Below are 22,474 nucleotides of genomic sequence, written 5' to 3' on the forward strand. Positions count from 1 at the left end.
TCCTAGGACCGCCAGAGGTCCAAATGGACCCTTATGGGGCTGTAAAGACGAACGAGTAACAATTACACATCAGAACTAAATCATATTATATATTATATGGACTACAGTGAAGAAATTAGACTTTTTCAAAAAAAAGTTTCTTAAATATTGCCAAGGATAATGCTGACTTTAGTGATGTGTATAAAGAATGAATCATTCTTTCTACTTTTGTCTAATGAGGGTCATTCATAAATGAGGGTCTCTATATTTTATGAAAAAGGTTTTGAAATACGACAGAAGGGTCAAATGTCCGCCTGCAGCCAGTGAGTGGGTGGGTCATAGTTCATAGTTCATACTAGTCTAAGCCATCATGTGTCCCATGTCTGCAGCCAGTGAGTGGGTGGGTCCCAGGAAGCCCCTGCACCCTGTCAGAGTGGACCTGGATGAGAAGAGGAGGCTGCAGCTGCTGGATGGAGCTGGAACAGCTCTGAGGGTCCTGAACCTGGGCAACCAGACCCACCTGGACCTGCTGTTGTCCAGCGACCGCCAACGCAGAGCTCTGATGCTCAAAGTACCCAAAGAGTATGACCTGGTGAGTGACCACCAAGGGAGAAGAGTCTGGGACGTGTGGAGCGTTGTCCAGGGTGTTTTAGAGAAGGGAGAAGAGTCTAGGATATGTGGAGCGTTGTCCAGGGTGTTTTAGAGCAGAGAGAAGAGTCTAGGACGTGTGGAGCGTTGTCCAGGGTGTTTTAGAGAAGAGAGAAGAGTCTAGGACGTGTGGAGCGTTGTCCAGGGTCTTTTAGAGAAGAGAGAAGAGTCTAGGACGTGTGGAGCTTTGTCCAGGGTGTTTTAGAGAAGGGAGAAGAGTCTAGGATGTGTGGAGCGTTGTTCAGGGTGTTTTAGAGAAGAGAGAAGAGTCTAGGACGTGTGAAGCGTTGTCCAGGGTGTTTTAGAGAAGGGAGAAGAGTCTAGGACGTGTGGAGCGTTGTCCAGGGTCTTTTAGAGAAGAGAGAAGAGTCTAGGACGTGTGAAGCGTTGTCCAGGGTGTTTTAGAGAAGAGAGAAGAGTCTAGGACGTGTGGAGCATTGTCCAGGGTGTTTTAGAGAAGGTTCTGACAGCTTCCCTGTGTTAGCTGTTAGAGTGAGCGGGAGGAGTTGTAGGCTTTGATCAGGCTTTGAAGCTATGGGGGTGTCATACCCTTGGTTGCTTTCCGATACCTATAATTATCTATTTTATTTTCGTTGTTATTTATTCTCCCCTTTGTGCCAAGGACACAAATACATCATCATAAAAACACATGATCAACTAGAAAACGTGCTCCTCAGAGCACAGGTCTCCGCCAGTACTGTTCCTGATTAATCCTGTCTTACCTATTTATATTACATATTGTCACGTGTCACTTGACCAATGTTAGCTTGGCTGATGGAAGCTCACTTCAACAAATATAAATGATTTTTTGAAGTGACACACCTATTTATAGGTTTCTATTTCGTCATGCGTCTCGCTAGCCAATCAAAGCACACCCTTTCAACATATTGTCACGTGTCACGTGAAGCTTGACCAATATTAGCTTGGCGGACACACGGAAGGACGGAGACGAAAACATACTCTCCACCTCTGGCGGAGACAAAAATTCTGAATCTTCTTGATTCTTGATATAGCACCAACACATCAACACATCCGATCACAACAGATAAACACTGGCTACTGCCATTATTTGAGAGTATGACATCATAGAGTACGACTTGGTGACATCATAGGGTATGACTTGGTGACATCACAGAGAAAGTTAAAAAGTTGGATGTGTCAAAAGTGGAAGTAATGAACTCTTTGTGTCTCACGTGTGAATGAGTGTCTCTTAGTGAGAGCAGGGGTTTGGCTCTATGGTTCACAGACCTTCTGAAGATCTTCTACAACCTCCTGGAGAGCGTGAGGGTGCGGATGGAGCCGCATAGGCCCCGCCTCCAGCCACAGAGGCCCCCCCCCCCACACCCCACACATACACCATGTGGTTCATCCAGGACGGCTACGGCATGGCGTGTAGCGCCCTCACCTGGATGCTGGTCTTCTATGCCGAGGCGGTGGTGGTGTTTGTGCTGCTGCTGCCCGCCGGCAGCGTGCCCTACGGCCTGCTCAACGGGGCACTCTTCACCGTTCTGGCCTTCCTCGCTCTCGCCTCGCACGTCAAGGTCATGTGCACGGACCCCGGGGCGGTGCCCAAAGGAGACGCCGCCGCCCAGGAGCTCGCGGAGAGCCTCCAGGGCGAGCCGGAGCCCCCCGGGGCCCAGGCGGTCATCAGGTGTTCCAAGTGCCGCATCGTGAAGCCCGACCGAGCCCACCACTGCAGCGTGTGTCAGCGCTGCGTGAAGAAGATGGACCACCACTGTCCCTGGGTCAACAACTGTGTGGGCGAGAACAACCAGAAGTACTTTGTGCTGTTCACCATGTACGTGTGTCTGATCTCCGCCCACGCTCTGCTCCTGGTGTTCCTCCACGTTCTGTCCTGCGTGGAGGAGAAGGAGGACTGGTCTCGCTGCAGCGCCGTCTTCCCTCCTCTGGCCACGGCCGGCCTGCTCTTCCTCCTGAGCTTCCAGAGCCTCCTCTTCCTGGTGTTCACGGCGGTCATCTTCAGCAGCCAGCTCCACTCCATCTGCAGCGACCAGACGGCCGTGGAGCGGCTGAAGAGGGAGGAGAGGCCGTGGGCTTCCAGGTCAGGATGGAGGAACATGAAGGCTGTGTTTGGACATCCCTGCTCCTTGTCCTGGCTCTGTCCCTTCACAGAACCTCAGCATGACCTAGAGCTCTGTGGTTATCACCACCAGGTAGACCGAGACCAGTGCATCGTGTAGATCACTGTGGTTCTCACCACCACACTGTAGAACACTGTGGTTCTCACCACCAGGCAGACAGAGACCAGTGCATCGTGTAGATCACTGTGGTTCTCACCACAACACTGTAGAACACTGTGGTTCTCACCACCAGGCAGACAGAGACCAGTGCATTATGTAGATCACTGTGGTTCTCACCACAACAATGTAGATCACTGTGGTTCTCACCACAACACTGTAGATCACTGTGGTTCTCACCACAACACTGTAGATCACTGTGGTTCTCACCACAACAATGTGGTTCTCACCACGACATTGTTGTTCACACCAAAACACTGTGGTTCTCACCACAACACTGTAGAACACTGTGGAACACTGTGGTTCTCACCACAACACTGTGATTCTCACCACAACACTGTGGTTCTCACCACAACACTGTAGAACACTGTGGTTCTCACCACAACACTGTGGTTCTCACCACAACACTGTAGAACACTGTGGTTCTCACCACAACACTGTGGTTCTCACCGAGACACTGCAGAACACTAGTTCTCAAACCTTTTCACGTCAAGGACCCATAAATTGATACAGCCTGTGGATCCCCTTTTGAAAATATATGACAGGGACCCCCATATGCAGAAAGAAAAGATTCTTACGGTGTGGTTTTTCATTTCAAGGACCTCAACTTTAGCATCAGAACACAGAACCTCCATTAGATGCCATTTCAAATCGCTGGGACCCCACAATTCTCAGTGTTACTTTAACTCTAAGACTCTAAGAGTTGCAAACCCACAAGGGTCCATTTGGTTAACTATCAATTTTGCTGGGGACCCCCTGGAACCCCCTCAAGGACCCCTGGGGTCCCCAGACCCCACTTTGAGAACCACTGATGTGGAACACCAGGCGGCAACCATCCGCTCTTTAAAATGAAGCCAAGAAGGAAGTGCCGAATTCTCTGAGGTTCTCATTAATGGCCCAGTAGGTGTTGCTATTTTCCCGTCCTGCTGGCTGCAGAACAATTACCTCTCCATTGAGTAGAATGGAGATTTGACCAGACTTTACACTTGATTTTATTACTCTAGTAATCATTGTCATAAACATGCTTTCAGTCGCTACTTTAAAGTCTATCAATTATCATGAATCATTTGTTTTTGTAAATTATGGTACCATAAAATTGATGATACCATAGGTAGGGTAAATGCTTCTACTGAGTGAAGCCCTGCCCCCTCGTTGCCCGTCCAGCCAATAGCATTTGTTTTCCGGTTGCATTTCAGGACCAGAAGTTCCAAGATGGTGGATTTTGAATTTACTGAAAAAATGGGTCTATAGAAACCAATGTGACGTCACCGTTCCCTTCGTCCATATGTTTTTACAGTGTATGGTGAACACAGCTGTGGTCAGACTGCAGCCTTGATGGGACATGAAGAAACAACATATCTATAGACATGAAGAAACAACAGATCTATAGACATGAAGAAACAATAGATCCAACATAAACTCCTCTTAACCACTCCAACCCTGCAGCTTACGATGCGTCACATCACGCCACGTTGTGAGCTTGTAGATCGACATTTTTTTGTTATTTTTTAAAATATTTTACTTATTTTTTTTATTTGTACTATGATAATGTAGGCTATACTGCAATAATTACTATGGCAATGGGTACTGCGTGTGCGTGCGTGTGTGCGTGTCAACCCGATCATTTGCAACCTGACATGTAATGGTTTCCACCCACAGCCATGAGAAGATGTTTAAGCTGTTTGAGCTAAGCTATGTGTGCTAATAACACAACCTGGATTGGAACATTGCACGTGTCAATGTGTGTGCTAGTGCTATGGAGATGATATCCAAAGTGTCCTCCCGCTCATAAAACGCTGTCTCTGTGTGTGTGTGTGTGTGTGTGTTCTGCCGTTGTCTCTGTAAGCCAATTAAGTGTAGCCAACGGCTAAAGATCCCATAGCCGGTGAGGCTGTAACCATGACGACAGATCCCATAGCCTGAACTCTGAATCTCCGGTGTTTATACAAAAAAATCACACCCAGTGTGAAGTGAGTGGTGATATTTATGAGTTATTAATTTCATCATGCGTCTCGCTAGCCAATCACAGTACGTCCTGCGAAGTGACGTGCTTACATTTTTTACATTATTATTAATTTCATCATGCGTCTCGCTAGCCAATCACAGCACGTCCTGCAAAGCTTAGCCTATGGGCGTGTTTTCCACAGCATGGCGTCACAGCGAAAGACAAATTTTCACGACGGAAAGAAAAACTTTCGCCACGGAGGGGTCCTAAACCCTCTTATAGGAGCGGTTGCACCGCTCAAAAACGCTAATAAACAGCTTACGTGTTGGGAAAGTGTAAAGCGGGCTTCTTCACTGTCTGCATGTCCGAATGCAAGTTAACATCAATTACTCAACAGATGACTGACTGACTGACTGACTGACTGACTGACTGACAGACAGACAGGTTTCCTTATCTAATAGGATATATTTGTATCTCTGTATTTTATTAACACATTGAGTGACAGGTACTATGCACCCAAAGTTGCGTTAGAGGGTTGGGTTTGACAGGACTTACTGTAGATCCACGTCCTTGGCACTCAATGCGTTAATTTCCCGCGCTGTTCAATTCTTTGTTTGGCCCCGCCCACACAGGTGCTGTTCTTCGAGGACGAGGACAAGAGGGCGGAGCTTGTCCAGCGCCTGTGTCCTGAGGACGACCCGGCTCAGGACGTCCGGGTTCGAGAGATGAGAGAGAGAGACCTACTGAAGGAAGCTCTGAGCCGAGAGCAGAGAGAGCATATAGTGGAGACTTTCATCAGACACGCCTTCTCTAAGGTTATTATAATAGTTATTACATTATAACCAACTAACCCTCTCTAAGGTTATAGTTATTATATTATAATAACTAGAAAAAGTGCTCCTCGGAGCACATGGTCTCCGCCAGGTCAGGTAGGTTATTGTGGCCTCCTGGTGGCGCTATAATAGGCCAATGTGAAAAGGGTGGCATTTCTTCCTCGGCCTAATGGGAATGTGCGTGTGAAATTTCACGGAAATCGCAAGCTGCGTTGATGATTTGAGGCATTTTTTTCAAAACGGACCAATCCTGCAAACTTTGGAAGGAAACCTTAGCCAATCAGGATGGAATATGGAAAATCGGACAGATCCTCCAAGCCATTCAAGAGGCTTGGAGATAATGCCAGAGTGCCTATCATTCACGAGAAGCGGGGTCCCGCATCATGCAGACTGTTACACAGACAAGTTATCCATGTATCCCTCTTTCTTCTATCCATCCTGCGAGACGGCAAAATGTATTTATTTCTTTATTTGGTGAGCACCAAGTAACATATCCAGGTGCTAGACCAAAAAGGTTATGTGAACCCTGACTATAAACCATTCAATGCTTTATAAACCAACAGTAATATTTTGTAATACTTTGACATACTTGTAAAGACCTCAGAACTGCAGTGATAATGATGCTAAAGGACTGGACCATTATTATGAATCAACTGTTTCTTAGTGAGAGGTCGCCCAGCTGGCCGCTACGCTGACCTCATGTTGTAGCCGCTTTGACCTCAGGTCACGGCCAATGGCGTCAGCCCTTGTTTTGAGGTCAAATTAAGGTCAACCTCAAAGCCAAGGAGAGCCCGTTCTCTGTGTGCGACGGTGACCTCAGCTCTGTGACGTTGTGGTGGTTGGTCTAATGACACTGTGGTCACGTCTAATGACGCCTTTCACCTCAGTGTTGGTTTTCACAGCATTTTGATTTAGCTTTAGCTGTATAGTCTCCGGCTGTCACTCTCAGACTCTGTTGCTGAGACCCTCATCCACGCTTTCATCTCCTCCCGCCTGGATTACTGTAAATGGTGTCCTGTTCGGGCTCCTCAATAAAGCCCTGTACAGATTGCAGTATGTGCAAAACTCAGCTGCCAAAGTGCTCACCCGCACCAAACGCTGGTAGCACATCACCCTCACCCTCAAACACCTCCACTGGCTTCCGGTTAAGTTCCGCATCACCTACAAACTACTCCTCCTCACCTATAAAGCTCTCCATGCCCTAGCCCCAGAGTACCTGTCGGACCTCCACGATGATTACACCCCAGCGCGGAAGCTGAGGTCTTCTGACTTGGGGCTCCTCACCACCCCTCACAGCAACAAGCGGACCCTCTACGATAGAGTCCGCACTGAAGAAACACTTATTTACTCAGGCTTTTGGCAATTCATTTGTTTATTTTGTGTACTGTAAAGCGTCCTTGGGTTTCAGAAAGGCGCTATATAAATTCAAGTTATTATTATTATTATAGTTGAATCAAATTCCATTTAGTTTCAGTCATATTTTAGTCATCTGAAATGTTTAAGTTTTAGTCTAGTTGTAGTGGACTAAATATAAGATTTTAGTCGACTAAATCTACTGTTGATTTAGTTGACAAAAATGTATTTTGGCGGTGCCGTGATGGTGTCGCAATGCCTGATTTACACTTACCTGTGTGCCGAAAATAGTCGCAACACGTTGTGAGCTTGTAGATCGTCTTGGTTGTGCGACCCCCACACGCACAACCAAGCTTAAAACGACTTGTTTATTAGATCTACTGGATCTCTTCCCCACTCTAGTCTAGTTTTTATTTGTCGGCAAAATGTTCCATAAATGTAGTCATAGTTCTAGTCATCATAGCTTAGTTTGCCGCGCAATGAGCTTGTAGATCTGCTATTTTTGAATAGCCCAAAGAAATCTAAAAATGACACACAGATGCGTTCCCGGATTGAAGGGGTTAAAAACGTACCGTTTCTCTCTCTCGTCCCTTCCTTCAGGTCCTGGAGATCGAGAAGCGTGACGCGGGGGACCTGAGGGGCGTGTCCCGGCACCAGACCCAGGAGGTCCTGCAGTGCGAGCTGACCGCCACGGAGTTCGCCAACGCGCTGGGACTCAAACCCGACTCCCTGTTCGTGGACTCCATGTTCACGCTGGCCGACAAGGACGGCAACGGATACCTCTCCTTCCAGGAGTTCCTGGACGTCATGGTCATCTTTATGAAGGGTAATGACAGGGGGTCCGGGACCCCTAGGGGGTCCTCAGAGTTACTACAGGGGGTCCGATACCCCTAGGGGATCCTCAGAGTTAGGGGGTCCCATACCCCTAGGGGGTCCTCAGAGTTAGTACAGGGGGTTCGATACCGCTAGGGGGTCCTCAGAGTTACTACAGGGGGTCTGATACCCATAGGCGGTCCTCAGAGCTACTACAGGGGGTCCCATACCCTCAGGGGGTCCTCAAAGTTACTACAGGGGGTCCCATACCCCTAGGGGGTCCTCAGAGTTACTACAGGGGGTCCGATACCCCCTGTTACTACAAGGGGGTTATGTAGATCAATTACAGAGTTTACTCAGTATTGAGGATTTAAGTGGTTAAATGAAACGTAGTAATAGAAAATATATTGTATAAACAAACTAACAAAAAACATGAATTGACACAACACTGATGACCTGACCAATGCTTCATTTAAACTACAAAATTGCCAATCTGCAAAAAATAAGTAATATTATTTATATTATTTATAATAAATAAAACTAGAAAAAGTGCTCCTCGGAACAATTTTCTTTTTGCACTGGCAGATTAGTCTGGTCCCAGGCTAGGTAAATCATACTCTCGCCATGCCTTTCGGCCTGGCGGAGATGTTAAAACAATAAAAATGTGAGCTTTTAGATCATCTATCTTGGGCGAGCGACACAGACCAATTATACATCAGGCTTTACTACACTTGATATTAATAATAGTTTTGTAGAGCTAACAGTTAACACAGTGCTTTAATAGTCTAGAGCTAACAGTTAACACAGTGCTTTAATAGTCTAGAGCTAACAGTTAACACAGTGCTTTAATAGTCAAATAAAAAGCTGCTTTATCTCCACAGGTTCTCCTGAGGACAAGTCTAAGCTGATGTTCTCCATGTTCTACAGGTTCTCCTGAGGACAAGTCTAAGCTGATGTTCTCCATGCACGACATCGGAGGACATGGTTTCTTAACTAAAGATGAGTTTTGCAGAATGCTCAGGTTTGTGTTTACATACAGTAATATTAATAAGCTGTGCCTATATGATAGTAAGTAGATATTTACTGTGTTTACATACAGTAATATTAATAAGCTGTGCCTATATGATAGTAAGTAGATATTTACTGTGTTTACATACAGTAATATTGATAAGCTCTGCCTATATGATAGTAAGTAGATATTTACTGTGTTTACATACAGTAATATTAATAAGCTGTGCCTATATGATAGTAAGTGGATATTTACTGTGTTTACATACAGTAATATTAATAAGCTGTGCCTAGATCTAGACTTGTAGACTGTCTGTTTTCTAGACCGTACCGAAGAACAATATTGGATACTGACTAAAAACGAAGACTGTTTCTCTTATGATTTTAGTTAATTTCGGATAGTTATTGTATTTTATTTTATTTTTAGCGGTGCCAACCGCTCTAAGCTTGACTTTGTCCGTCCGTATGTCCGTCTGTCCGTTTGAGCACGGGCTTTAAACAGCTATAACTCCAGTTCGCAGCATGCCAGCAAGTCCAAATTCGGTATGTGGACTTAGACCACCAATAGGGACGAGCATTGACTGCTGAAGCCCCGCCCCGCCCTATTATTGCGCCACCAGGAGGCCACTGGCTTTAAACAGCTATAACTCCAGTTTGCAGCATGCCACCAAGTCCAAATTTGGTATGTGGACTTACACCACCAATAGGGACGAGCATTAATTGCTTAAGCCCCGCCCCGCCCTATTATAGCGCCACCAGGAGGCCACTCATCAAAGGCACCGCTTCCTTCACACAGGGTGTGATTTTTTATTTTAATTTGTATGTTCAGTTAACAAATATTTTCATTAATTCATTCAAACCTTTATTTATTCTTGATTGACATTGAGGTTGCCGTCGTTCGCAGTGTCGTTGAGATTCATCACAGTACAGATTCATCACATCAATATTCGCACAATGATGAAACAAAACAAAACAGTATCAAAATAAAACAGAAACTTTCTCCTATCATGTACAACACAAATGTAAAAGCAGTTACAGACATGTGTGGGCATAGGTCTGTAATCAAACATTTAAATTGACCGTATGTTATGGGAGAACAGATATAAATACATACAAACATGTGTGGGTATAGGTCTGCAATCAAACATTTAAATTGACCGTATGTTATGGGAGAACAGATATAAATACATACAAACATGTGTGGGTATAGGTCTGCAATCAAACATTTAAATTGACCGTATGTTATGGGAGAACATATCTTAAATATAAGCTGTAAGTCATTCCATGTGGATGGGGCACTAAAACAAAAGGCTGTTTTCCCCAGTTCAGTCTTTACTTTGGGTTCAAAATGTTTAGTAAATGTTATTATTTTGTTATTTAATATACTATAACAGTGGTTCTCAAACCTTTTTGTCTCAGGTCACCCTGTAAATAACCTTTTCATCCACAGCACCCTGAATTACATTGCTTCTTTATAGCACCTTACATTTATGTCATATTATGGTAGTGTATGTAAGGTACATTCGACTAAGAATAGAAAACATTCAAGTACATTTGACTAAGAATAGAAAACATTCAGGTACATTTGACTAAGAATAGAAAACATTCAGGTACAGTTGACTAAGAATAGAGGGTTTCAGTGGTTAAATTGAAGTGATTTAGATAAATTCCAAACTACAGTATTCTGCGGCAACCCCAGACTTACGTCACGGCACCCTAGGGTGTCACGACACACACTTTGAAAAATCCTGAGCTAAATTTATAACAACCTTGGCAGTGTGTGTGTGTAGGTCTTTCATAGGGATATGTGTGTGTGTGTGCGTGCGCGCGCGCGTGTGTGTGTGCTTTGTGTGCGCTTTGTGCTTGCCTGCTTGCGTGCGTGCGTGCGTGCGTGTAGGTCCTTCATAGAGATCTCCAGTGTGTGTGTGTGTGTGTGTGTGTGTGTGTGTGTGTGTGTGTGTGTGTGTGTGTGTGTAGGTCCTTCATAGAGATCAGTGGAGGTCAGTCTAACACTGTGTGTGTGTGTGTGTGTGTGTGTGTGTGTGTGTGTGTGTGTGTGTGTGTGTGTGTGTGTGTATGTGTATGTGTATGTGTATGTGTATGTGTGTGTGTGTGTGTGTGTGTGTGTGTGTGTGTGTGTGTGTGTGTGTGTGTGTGTGTGTAGGTCCTTCATAGAGATCAGTGGAGGTCTCTCTAAGACCCAGACAGAGGAAGGGATCCAGGCCATGATGCAGGCTTCAGGCTTCAGCACCAAGGACAGCATCACCTGGGAGGACTTCCACTCCCTGCTCAGTCACCATGACAACCAGCTGCAGTTTGCACAGCTCAATGTCAAAGGTACAATATGTTATTATTGTTATTATTATTATTATTATACAGTATGTTGCCCTAAAAATAACCACATGAACCCTAGCATGGACCCTGGAGAGAGAAGAGTCTTGGACACACTAGCGTTGACCAGGGTTTTGTAGAGATAGTTTGTTACTTCATAAGTTGCTCTGGATAAGAGCTGCTCAAATGTAAATTGTAAATGTTAACCCTTTGTTAACCATTAAGTATCATGTGTCATGTTCTACGTGCAGGAATGGAGAAACACGAGAAGAAACGTTTCAGTCGAGACCAGAGGGTTTCCTTCATCTGTCCAGCAAAGAGGTGAGACTTTGTATTAATAAAGGTTTGATAATGTGATTTATTGGTTTGTTTCCCAGCTCATGACTCCATGTGATTCCTTCACAGCATCAACAAAATGGAGGGACTGGAGCTTCTGGAGCTACGCAAGAGACAGGGAAAGAAGTAAGAATGTTCCCTGGATGTTGACTTTAAAGACTTGCTGCTGTTTATTACAACATGAGATCATTGATGCTCCATAAGAAATGTCTTACTGGTGCAAGGTTTCCGTTAGCCGGTATATACCGGCCATTGGCCAATAAATGAAACGATCACTGACTGCCTTGCTGCACCATATTATTATAATTGTTAGTAGAATTATTATTATTCGGCTATTTGGATATCAAATAAAGTAACACAACATTACAATACCTACATTTTCAACAATTAAAATCATATTTAAAGTTTTCAGACCAGGCCTCCACCCCCTACATTAATAAAGTATATATGTATCTATCTTCCAGAGGCCTCCACCCCCCCAGAGTGTACGTGAAGCCCAGACGGGAGCCCTACCAGAAGAACCTGCTGCAGCAGAAGATCCAGCAGTTCAAACGCTTCGTAGAGAATTACCGCCGTCACATCGCCTGCTTCATCGTGGTCTACGGCATCACGGCGGGGGTCACTCTGGAGAGATGCTACTGTGAGTTAAACTTCCCTTCTGTTAGAACAGGCTTTAGGGTGGCATGGCACCCTAGGGTGATAAACAACCTTCCATCTGTTATAATAGGCTTTAGGGTGTCATGGCACCCTAGGGTGATAAACACCTGTCCTTCTGTTATATCAGGCTTTAGGGTGTCATGGAACCCTAGGGTGATAAACACCCGTCCATCTGTCAGGCTTTAGGGTCCAGGGGTGCTGCAGAATACTTAGATTATATTTGGACTTGATCAACATCACAACATTCAGTTTAACCACTTAGACTCTCTGTAGTAAAACGTTACTTATGTTAACGTAACGTGTGTTGTGTGTTACAATGTGTTGTATTGTGTGTTATAATGTGATGTATTGTGTTGTGTTCAGACTACGCTCTACAGGCTGACTCCACGGGGGTCCCAGAGACCTCTGTGGTGGGCATCATCGTGTCCCGCGGCTCGGCCGCCGCGATCTCCTTCCTGTTCCCCTACATGCTGCTGACCGTCTGCCGGAACCTCATCACGCTCTGCAGAGAGACCTTCCTCAACCGCTACGTTCCCTTTGACGCCGCCATCGACTTCCACCGCATCATGGCCGTGTCCGCCATCATCCTGTCAGGTAGGAACACACACGCACACACGCACGCACGCACGCACACGCGCACGCACTCACGCACGCACGCACGCACGCACGCACGCACGCACGCACGCACGCACGCACGCACACACACACACACACACACACACACACACACACACACACACACACACACACACACACACACACACACATACAGTGGTTCATAGTGTCTTCTCTCCATACAGTGGTTCATAGTTTGGGTCATGTTGTCAACATCTACATCTTCTCCATCAGCGATCTCAACATCCTGTCCTGTCTGTTCCCCAAGGTCTTCTCCAACAATGGGTAATGTTCCACATCATTTATAGGGTTCTAGTAACAATGGGTAATGTTTTACATTATTTATAGGGTTCTAGTAACAATGGGTAATGTTCTACATCATTACAGGGTTCTAGTAACAATGGGTAATGTTCCACATCATTTATAGGGTTCTAGTAACAATGGGTAATGTTCCACATCATTTATAGGTTTTAGTAACAATGGGTAATGTTCCATATCATTTATAGGGTTCTTGTAACAATGGGTAATGTTTTACATCATTTATAGGGTTCTAGTAACAATGGGTAATGTTCCACATCATTTATAGGGTTCTAGTAACAATGGGTAATGTTCCACATCATTTATAGGGTTCTAGTAACAATGGGTAATGTTCCACATCATTTTTATCGTTCTAGTAACAATGGGTAATGTTCCACATCATTTATAGGGTTCTGTATTTTCTGCAGGTCTGAACTTCCTATGAAGTGGTCCTGGTGGTTCTTTGAGACGGTACCAGGTATTTTGCTGTGCATAACTGTAGTTATTGTCTCCGCCAGGCCGAAAGGCATGGCGAGAGAGTATGTTTTACCCCCTGTCCGTCACTCCCTGGATGCCAATTCAGAACCTCTGCCCCAAATTTTTCACATGGGCCTGTTATAGTGCCACCAGGAGGCCGATTTGTGCAAAACCCATTTACTCCTACAGATTTTATCCAAACATCACGCAAATCGGTACACAGTATCTCTATAGTCATGTGATCAAGACGGATCTGTCCGATATTTCATATTCCATCTAGATTGGCTAAGGTTGGCTTCCAAAGTTTGCAGGATTGGTCCGTTTTGAACAAAATCTCTCAAATCATGAACACAGCGTGCGATTTCCGTGAAAACTTGCACGCACATTCCCACTAGGCCGAGGAAGAAATGCCACCCTTTTCACATTGGCCTGTTATAGCGCCACCAGCAGGTCTAATGTACCAAAACACATTTTTGCAACAAAAGGCCCAAATCATGAATGCACGCACATTCCCACTAGCCCGAGGAAGAAATGGCACCCTTTTCACATTGGCCTATTATAGCGCCACCAGGTGGCCACAATAACCTACCTGACCTGGCGGAGACCACTTTTTCTAGTTAGTAGTTAAATCCACATTCCTTCTGGTGTTCAGTGAAATGCATTCATATCACAAATGGATGGAAATCATTATTTATAATTCATGTTTAGTGCAGTCCAGTAAACATGACATGTAATGGTATTATTATCACAGTCAAGCAACTGAATTGAATGAAATAACATATTCTGCTTCCTGATACATGATGCTCTCTGAAGTCTGTAAAAAACACATAGGAATGAATGGACTAAACTGTATTGCATTATTATTATTATTATTATTATTATTATTATTATGGTCTAAACTGTATAACACACAGAGCAGTGGAAAGAGCTGACTGTGTGTGTGTGTGTGTGTGTGTGTGTGTGTGTGTGTGTGTGTGTGTGTGTGTGTGTGTGTGTGTGTGTGTGTGTGTGTGTGTGTGTGTGTGTGTGTGTGTGTGTGTGTAGGAATGACAGGCGTGCTGCTCCTCTTGGCATTCTCCTTCATGTACGTCTTCGCCTCCCACTACTTCCGTCGGATCAGCTTCCGTGCGTTCTGGTTGACCCACTACCTTTATGTAGTCATTTATACCCTGGTGAGTCATCACTACCTTTATGTAGTCATTTATACCCTGGTGAGTCATCACTACCTTTATGTAGTCATTTATACCCTGGTGAGTGAGTCATCACTTCCGCTTCCTTTTTTTTGACAATGGGTTCCCAGATTGCTTCCTATATCAGACTCAATTTCAAAGGGGGATGCTGGGCCCTTGACAAGAACACAGTCTTTATCGTCTCTGGAACTCGTCACCCAAGGTAGAAGGGAGAGTAGGAGATTGGCTGAGGGGAAATAGGAGCAGGGCAGAGGGAGGGGCAGGGGGGGGGGGGGGGTTCAGGGGCAGAGGGAGGGGCAAGGGAGGGGCACAGGGAGGGGCAGGGGCACGCTCAGTGGCAAACAGTCACATCAGGGACACAACAGGCCGTTTTTCAATTCAAGTGAAGGAGGATTACTGTTATTTAGAGACCATGTGAATCTGTCATGAGAATGATAAATATTGTACTGATGCTGCTCTTGTCTTTGTGCCCCCCCCCCCCCCACACACACACACACACACACACACACACATAGACGGTGATCCACGGCAGCTTCGCTCTGCTCCAGGAGCCTCGGTTCTTCATCTTCCTCATCCCCCCCTCCCTCCTCTTCCTCCTGGACAAACTCATCAGTCTGAGCAGGAAGAAGGTGGAGATCCCTGTGGTCAGGGCGGAGCTACTGCCCTCTGGTGGGTGTGGTGTGTGCGTGCGTGCGTGCGTGCGTGCGTGTGCGTGTGTTACTATACTAGTGAGGGCCAAATGTCGCCGCACGTATAGTAGAATTTCATAAACAAAATGTTTGTTTTATGGTTAAGGTTAACTTTTTTTAGAATTAGGCCAAAGGTTTAAGGGTTCGAATCTGGACATTTAGATGTCAGGTTTAAGGATTAGATTTAGGATTAGGAGTTTTCCCTATTTTATACTTAGTTGTGTGGCGATGTACCACACCAAAAAACTTTTGTTTTTTTGCAATTTATTTTGTTGTATTCTCAAAGCTGTTCCTCACACGTATATTAACCCATTTAGACCTGAGGCCGATTCTAAAAACGCCTTCTAAAACCTAACCTAAGATTTCTGAAAATGTTCAAATTCTTACTAAAAAAAATGTATACAACATGATGTTGCTATATGTATAGCAACATCTAATGAGACACAGAGGTGGCTCCCGGATTCAAAGGTCTAACAACGTATAGGTGGCAGCAGGTCTAAATGGGTTAATTATGTGTGTTTGCAGGTGTGACTCATCTGGAGTTCAAGCGTCCTCAGGGCTTCGTGTATCGTTCAGGTCAGTGGGTTCGCATCGCCTGCCTAATGTTAGGAACAGACGAGTACCACCCCTTCACCCTGACCTCGGCCCCCCATGAGGAGACCCTCAGTCTGCACATCCGGGCCGTCGGACCCTGGACCAGCCAGCTCCGAGAGACCTACAGTGATGACTGTCTGCTGGAGCTAGGCTCCTATCCAAAGGTATCTATTGTAGAACCGTCCAGCCCGCGCTGTAGCCTAGTACTTCCACATAGGAGGTCCCTGGCTCTCAGGGACCCTTTGAACAAGTTACACACAGAAGTGTCTATTATAAAAACGTATATAAACTGCATGTTACTCGTGGAGACGGAAGAACAACCTGTTCCCCGCCATGGTGATTTCAGAGCAATACTCAACCGTGTTAGCAGGCCCGTGGCCTTCAGGGAATTTACGGAATTTTTTTGGTCTAAGTCTGGTCACCATCCGTAAGCCTCTTAACTCCAGAGAAATCCTGAGTTTTTACTTAATGTTGTTTTATAGACCGTCACGGTCTGATATTGAATCCGAAGGGAGCAGTAAAACTGTAGCACAAACGGATACGGAAATAATGGATTTAGCGTCATTCCGTTCCCGTCGACTCCATGTTTGTATTTTTTCCTTTCGCCTGTATCTCTGTTCTTTTTTTTGTCCATTTTTCCGAGGAGACGCGTGTTTCCAACGGCCTGTAGCGAATAAGGGGACACTAGCTCCGGATGCAATGTTTTGCTTCCGGAGCAATAATCAGAGACTCCTGCTCCGGAAACAAAGAGTGAATCGATCGATAAATATGGATCTAAACTTTTATGACAACTTTAAAACTACTAAAAACACACATCGCTCGAAAATTGCTTGGCACTGGGTGAGTACATTATGAAAATACTCTGGCAGTCAAAGAGTTAATAGCTTAATCCCCTCCCATCAATCCCGTCCCTGACTCAAGACAAACTATGGACTTGGGGATAGCACAGTTATAAGAAGAGCAGAGGGCAGAGGACCCCTCCTAAACTTACTGTCCTGCTCCAACAGAAAATTGGAGCATTTGACCCCCAACCACTCAGTGCACCATGAAAAGGGTCACTTGTACCAGTTAACTCAATCAAAAGACTCTACTGAAACAACCTATCCTACTCCTCTGTCTATTGAATTGATTGTATTATATAAGCCTGCTCAACCTCATATGCCTACAACCCAGAAATGACTGTTAGTCCTAAATTCTAGTCACATAGGGATAGCAAACACCAACACATGCAAACCTTATCATCGTTTACACCATCATGCCAAACCATTGCACATTCTCAAGCACACAGTCATTGCAAAAGCAAATCAATGCTCACAACTCATTGCATACCAATCCTTTGCACACCAAAAGCATTGCTTAATACATTGCACCACTCGACATTGCATCAAACTTTGGCATCAAACTTTGCATCAGCTACAAATCTCTACCTGTGTGGGGTGTGTATTATATCAGTTGTGTATCAGCCGTTTGTGTGGAATTCTCACACTCACCGAGGGCGTGGTGGTGTCCTTCAGAAGAAACCCCTAGTCTATTTATCTTTATAACACTAACTCAGAAAATGAGGCTTTTTGGTAGATTAAAAGCTTCCCTTTATTTGCTCAGTTCATAGTGGGATTACATATTTGTATTTAACAATACAAAATACCAATAGAAATGAAATCTAGTAATGTTTCATGTCTGTCTGGTCAGATTACAAATGCCTTAATTTAGGCTTGTCCTAAAATAATTTAGAATTTAGATTAAAGAGGAGGAGGTTCCATTTATATCTCATTCAGCTGGAAATACAGGCTAGTCTAAATTTGATAATTCCAAAAATGTCCTTAAAGTAGCACTAAATAGGTTTAATCTCAAAATAGAGAAATTTACAATGCCTGGCATCGTGAGGCATTGTGAGCATGTTGATCTGCTATTTTCACTCCTTTTGTGTGACACTCTTGTATGATGAAGTAGGGCATTAAAGGGATAGTTCACCCAACACAATACCTTTTTTCTATGGATTAGTCACCCCATGGAGACTTGAATTCATGGATATTTTTTAGTTTTTGTCTCAAGCCAATAATTTGATGACCAGCAGACCGGTAGCCAGCGGTTCCGATAGGAGACACAAAGGAGACTCTTTGTATCTCCTACCTGAACCGCTGCCGGTCATCAAAGAATTGGCTTAGGAATGAGACAAAAACTAAAAGATATCCATGAATTCAAGTCTCCATGGGGTGACTAATCCACAAACGTCATTTTGGTGGTGAACTATCCCTTTAATTTACAAAAAAAAACATAAAGAGTTGAAATATGGAGATTCGAGGTTTGTTGTTCTTGATGTGCAGCTGTACCTGGACGGGCCGTTTGGGGAGGGTCACCAGGAGTGGATGGACTTTGAGGTGTCGGTTCTGGTGGGAGGAGGCATCGGGGTCACACCCTTCACCTCCATCCTCAAAGACCTGGTGTTCAAGTCCTCCGTCAAGTCCAAGATCCAGTGCAAAAAGGTAATACCGTAATCCTTCAGTAATCAAAATACATTGTGATACTTTATAAGCTTCATAAGATGTGTTGAGGATGCATAGGCTCTATGCACGGCAGCCATATTGGAAGGAAATTGGACCTCTTCTTACTTCCTTCACAGGTGTTACCAATGATACTAATGAAGGATCTGTTCCATTAAGTGTAGCACAGTTGTTCTCAAACCTTTTAATTGCAAGGACCCCCATAACTCTGAGAGTGTACAAATGGAACCAAATGGACCCTTACGGGTCCATTTGGTTCCATTTGTACACTCTCAGAGTTACACACCCGCGGCGCAAGGGGCCATTTGGAACCCTCTCAAGTATTTCCAGTGAGCCAACATGCACACTATCAGCACCCTGACTCTGTTTGACCAGAATGGAACAGAGCCTTAATTAGTATCATTGGTAACACCTGTGAAGGAAGTACGGAAGGGGCCCAATTTCTTTCCAATATGGCTGCTGTAAGTAAATCGCTTTGGATAAAAGCGCTATATAAATGCATCATTTACCATTTAGGTGTACTTCATCTGGGTGACCAGGACTCAGAAGCAGTTTGAGTGGGTGTCAGACATCATCAGAGAGGTGGAGGAGCTGGACACCATGGAGCTGGTGTCTGTCCACATCTACATCACCCAGCTGGCCGAGAAGTTTGACCTGCGGACTACCATGCTGGTGAGGGACCACTGACCTAAAGCGCTCTGTTTCTGAGCTGTTCAAGGTTCAAGTTCTGGTTAGGTGGGAATGGGCGTCGCTACGCTTCTGAAAAAGCTAGAAGTACACAAGGGTGCTGTTGATGTAGATGTAGACCATGAGCCAATAGTATGTACTCTTCATATGATCTTGGTATATATTCTATACACCAAGAGCATTGTTTCAGTAGCTGCCACCTAACTTTATGTAAACAACTTCACAGTATCTTCTATATGAACGTTATTGTTAACGTTATTTACGTTAACAACATGAAATCAGCATGTGACTGTAATTTGTTCTTGTTCGCTTAGCTCTGAGCTTGGTAAAATCTGCACATGGCTCGCTGATAACAACCTGTCATTACACCTGGTAAAACTGAATCTATTCCAAAATTAAACTCAGTAAGGCCAAAGACTTTACAGTCAAAGTGGGAGACAATGTTATCACAAGGAAAGAAGAGATTACCCACCTGGGTTGTATTATAGAGAACTTTCCAGTGAAAAAATGGCAACAAAGTAATCAAGAAAATCAACCAAAGAACAAGATTTTGAGCAGGATCTCCTCGCTGGTCTGTAGGAATACACTGAGGACACTAGCAGGTCATCCAATGTCATTTTGACTATGGTGCACCTCATGGTACTCTAGCACCTCAAAGGCATTAAAAGTAGCTTCAGTTCACAAACTGATCAGGTTACTACTACACCTCACACCTAGGACTCAACTGTGTGTGTGTGTGTGTGTGTGTGTGTGTGTGTGTGTGTGTGTGTGTGTGTGTGTGTGTGTGTGTGTGTGTGTGTGTGTGTGTGTGTGTGCGTGCGTGCGTGCGTGCGTGCGTGCGTGCGTGCGTGCGTGCGTGTGTGTGTGCAGTATGTGTGTGAGCGTCACTTCCAGAAGGTGTGGAACCGCAGTCTGTTCACTGGTCTCAAGTCTGTCACTCACTTTGGACGTCCTCCGTTTGTCTCCTTCTTCAACTCTCTACAGGAAGTCCACCCTGAGGTCTGTCTGTGTGTCTGTGTGTCTGTGTGTCTGTCTGTCTGTCTGTCTGTCTGTGTCTCAGACAGTACATATTATAGTAGGTTAAATCATCTCACTGTTAGAAAGTACATGTCATTGCTTCAGTCAGCCGAGCTCCTTATCCAGACATCAGTCATATCAAAACCTGACTGACTGTACTACTCTCTCCTCACTGGCCTCCCGGCATGTTCACTAAATCCTCTCCAAATGATCCAGAATGCTGCAGCACGCTTGGTCTTCAACCAACCAACATGTTCACATGTCTCCCCCCTTCTCCTCTCCCTCCATTGGCTCCCATTACTGCCCCCCGCTCCCCCCCCCCCCCACACACACACATACACACAGAGTATTTTCCGCTGTAATCTGAAAACTCACCTCTAACTCACCATAATGTGTGTGTGTGTGTGTGTGTGTGTGTGTGTGTGTGTGTGTGTGTGTGTGTGTGTGTGTGTGTGTGTGTGTGTGTGTGTGTGTGTGTGTGTGTGTGTGTACAACAGGTGTGTAAGATGGGAGTGTTTAGCTGTGGACCACCAGGCCTCACTAAGAACGTGGAGACAGCGTGTCGACAGATGAACAGAAGAGACCAGGCTCATTTTATTCATCATTACGAGAACTTCTAATTATTCATATTCATGTTTCATTATGTGAATAAAACATGAATTATTCATTAAATCGTAGCTTGTTTCAATAGAAATCACAGTAGAATGAAAACAAGTTTCAAATGTCATTTTGTAAAGTGAAAAGTGTTTCATTGATCTGAACATGTTTGTTAGTTATTTCCACTAATTTATTATCATGGTTTAGATTGTAATAATCAGTTTAAATGGTTATTTTGATGATTGTTTGGTTGTTGCATCATACCGCTGTACAGTATGTTCTGTAATGTCTTCAAATGATTATGAAATAAATCAAAGTTTTCGGTTTCTTCATTGTTACATTTTGTGTACAAGTAGTGGATGGGAGGTCCGTTAGAACGATGAACTGCAGCTCTCAATGCAATCTCTATGAGAGGCATTGTAAAATACAGTAATTTCACTGGTTGCCTACTGAGGCTATAGCGTTTGTTTTTGTGTTCTAATAAAGTGTCCCATTTGTTTAATGTATCCTTTTTAATGTCCCATATCTGTCATCTCGATATACTACCCACAATATACTATAATATACTCCATCAGTGAGTCAAAAGTTCTAGCATCTGAAATCTAAAGTTTATGTGGTTGCATGGTATATACGTCACGGACGCATCGCTTAAGGTTTTCAATACCAAGATCTCATGTATTTTAGGCTATTTATTTTGGACAATTATCCAAACAGTATCTTGCAAGACTATTTGTATATTAATACTAACCTGGAGAATTCACTAAGTACTTGAAAATGTCGGGATATTTTACTCCTCCATTTAGTTTGGTTATTTCCCCAACTTTCATTCAGGCAAGTTAATACAACAACGGTAAACACACATGTTTTAATTTGTCATGTACCGTCGGAGCTCCACGGTAGGTAGAAAATGAATATAAGCATATGAGATGTTCAACATGAACAAAGTCAGTCGGGATTGGGATGAGAATTCTCCTCTTAAAGGTCAGCGCTTGGCGCTCGGCGCTCGTAAAGACAGTGATGTCACTGAAATGCGACTACTTGTCTGTCTGCCGAGCCAATCATGTAGCCGAGCATATCGTGTACCGACACCGACACCGTCTCCCCTCTGCTGTATTATGGGTAACCCATTCAAGTGACAAATTAAATGTGAAACACAAACTATTGAGCAAACAAGAAGATATGTTGATAAAGACACTATACATTTGGGGAAAAAAAAATATTCAACTCTATATTGTCTCCAGTCCATGTTGGATCATTTTAAAAATAGGCTCTCATATTAATCTAATAGAGAATGCATTGACAGCTGCAGTACATCATTCTAATGGACCTCGAGTAGCGGGACTGTCTCAAAAGTGGGCGGGAAATTTGTAGTTCCCGTGTGTCTCTAAAGATGGCTGTCCCCAGGCCTTCCCCATGTGTTTCCACCAGTCCTCTGTGTTTGCGAGTGGTTCCAGCTTTGTCAGTGTGTTTTACAGTTGCTAGTTTTAACATGGGATAGTTTACAGCCTTTGGTCCTGTAGGGGTGCGTGGCCTTTCTTTAGTTTATGTTTATGTGTTAAGTTAGGTAAGAACTATGTCTTTCTGTTTGGTACAGGTAAACATAGGCTTTTGTTTTGAGTTTGATTGTATGTAGAGGGGCCCACCCTGAG

The 22,474-nt window shown here is 44.4% G+C and overlaps 2 protein-coding genes across 3 annotated transcripts in view; both read left to right on the forward strand.

Moving 5' to 3' along the window:
• duox (dual oxidase) overlaps positions 1–21,087 on the forward strand; it is a 39,414-nt gene extending 18,327 nt beyond the window's left edge. Inside the window, exons 17-34 of one of the 2 annotated variants that reach the window (XM_084061050.1) lie at positions 369–571; positions 5,463–5,645; positions 7,617–7,842; positions 8,757–8,850; positions 11,002–11,174; positions 11,420–11,489; positions 11,574–11,630; positions 11,969–12,144; positions 12,525–12,755; positions 12,962–13,061; positions 13,502–13,551; positions 14,595–14,722; positions 15,256–15,409; positions 15,955–16,187; positions 18,348–18,506; positions 19,041–19,196; positions 20,082–20,210; positions 20,726–21,087. In XM_084061050.1, coding sequence (XP_083917176.1) covers positions 369–571; positions 5,463–5,645; positions 7,617–7,842; positions 8,757–8,850; positions 11,002–11,174; positions 11,420–11,489; positions 11,574–11,630; positions 11,969–12,144; positions 12,525–12,755; positions 12,962–13,061; positions 13,502–13,551; positions 14,595–14,722; positions 15,256–15,409; positions 15,955–16,187; positions 18,348–18,506; positions 19,041–19,196; positions 20,082–20,210; positions 20,726–20,848 — 2,645 coding nt within the window. In that variant the 3' untranslated portion in view covers positions 20,849–21,087. Of the gene's footprint in view, positions 1–368; positions 572–5,462; positions 5,646–7,616; positions 7,843–8,756; positions 8,851–11,001; positions 11,175–11,419; positions 11,490–11,573; positions 11,631–11,968; positions 12,145–12,524; positions 12,756–12,961; positions 13,062–13,501; positions 13,552–14,594; positions 14,723–15,255; positions 15,410–15,954; positions 16,188–18,347; positions 18,507–19,040; positions 19,197–20,081; positions 20,211–20,725 lie in introns of those variants that run through there. The other variant, XM_084061051.1, reaches the window with a different exon arrangement.
• LOC311047887 (palmitoyltransferase ZDHHC3-like) lies at positions 1,986–2,828 on the forward strand (the record flags this gene model as incomplete). Its single annotated transcript, XM_084060836.1, has 1 exon — positions 1,986–2,828. The coding sequence occupies one exon, from the start codon at positions 1,986–1,988 to the stop codon at positions 2,826–2,828; it is 843 nt and encodes a 280-aa protein (XP_083916962.1).
• Positions 21,088–22,474: the final 1,387 nt, after the last annotated feature.

The sequence above is a fragment of the Gymnoscopelus microlampas genome, assembly GCF_963454915.1.
Source record: "Gymnoscopelus microlampas genome assembly, chromosome: 6".
Taxonomy (NCBI): domain Eukaryota; kingdom Metazoa; phylum Chordata; class Actinopteri; order Myctophiformes; family Myctophidae; genus Gymnoscopelus; species Gymnoscopelus microlampas.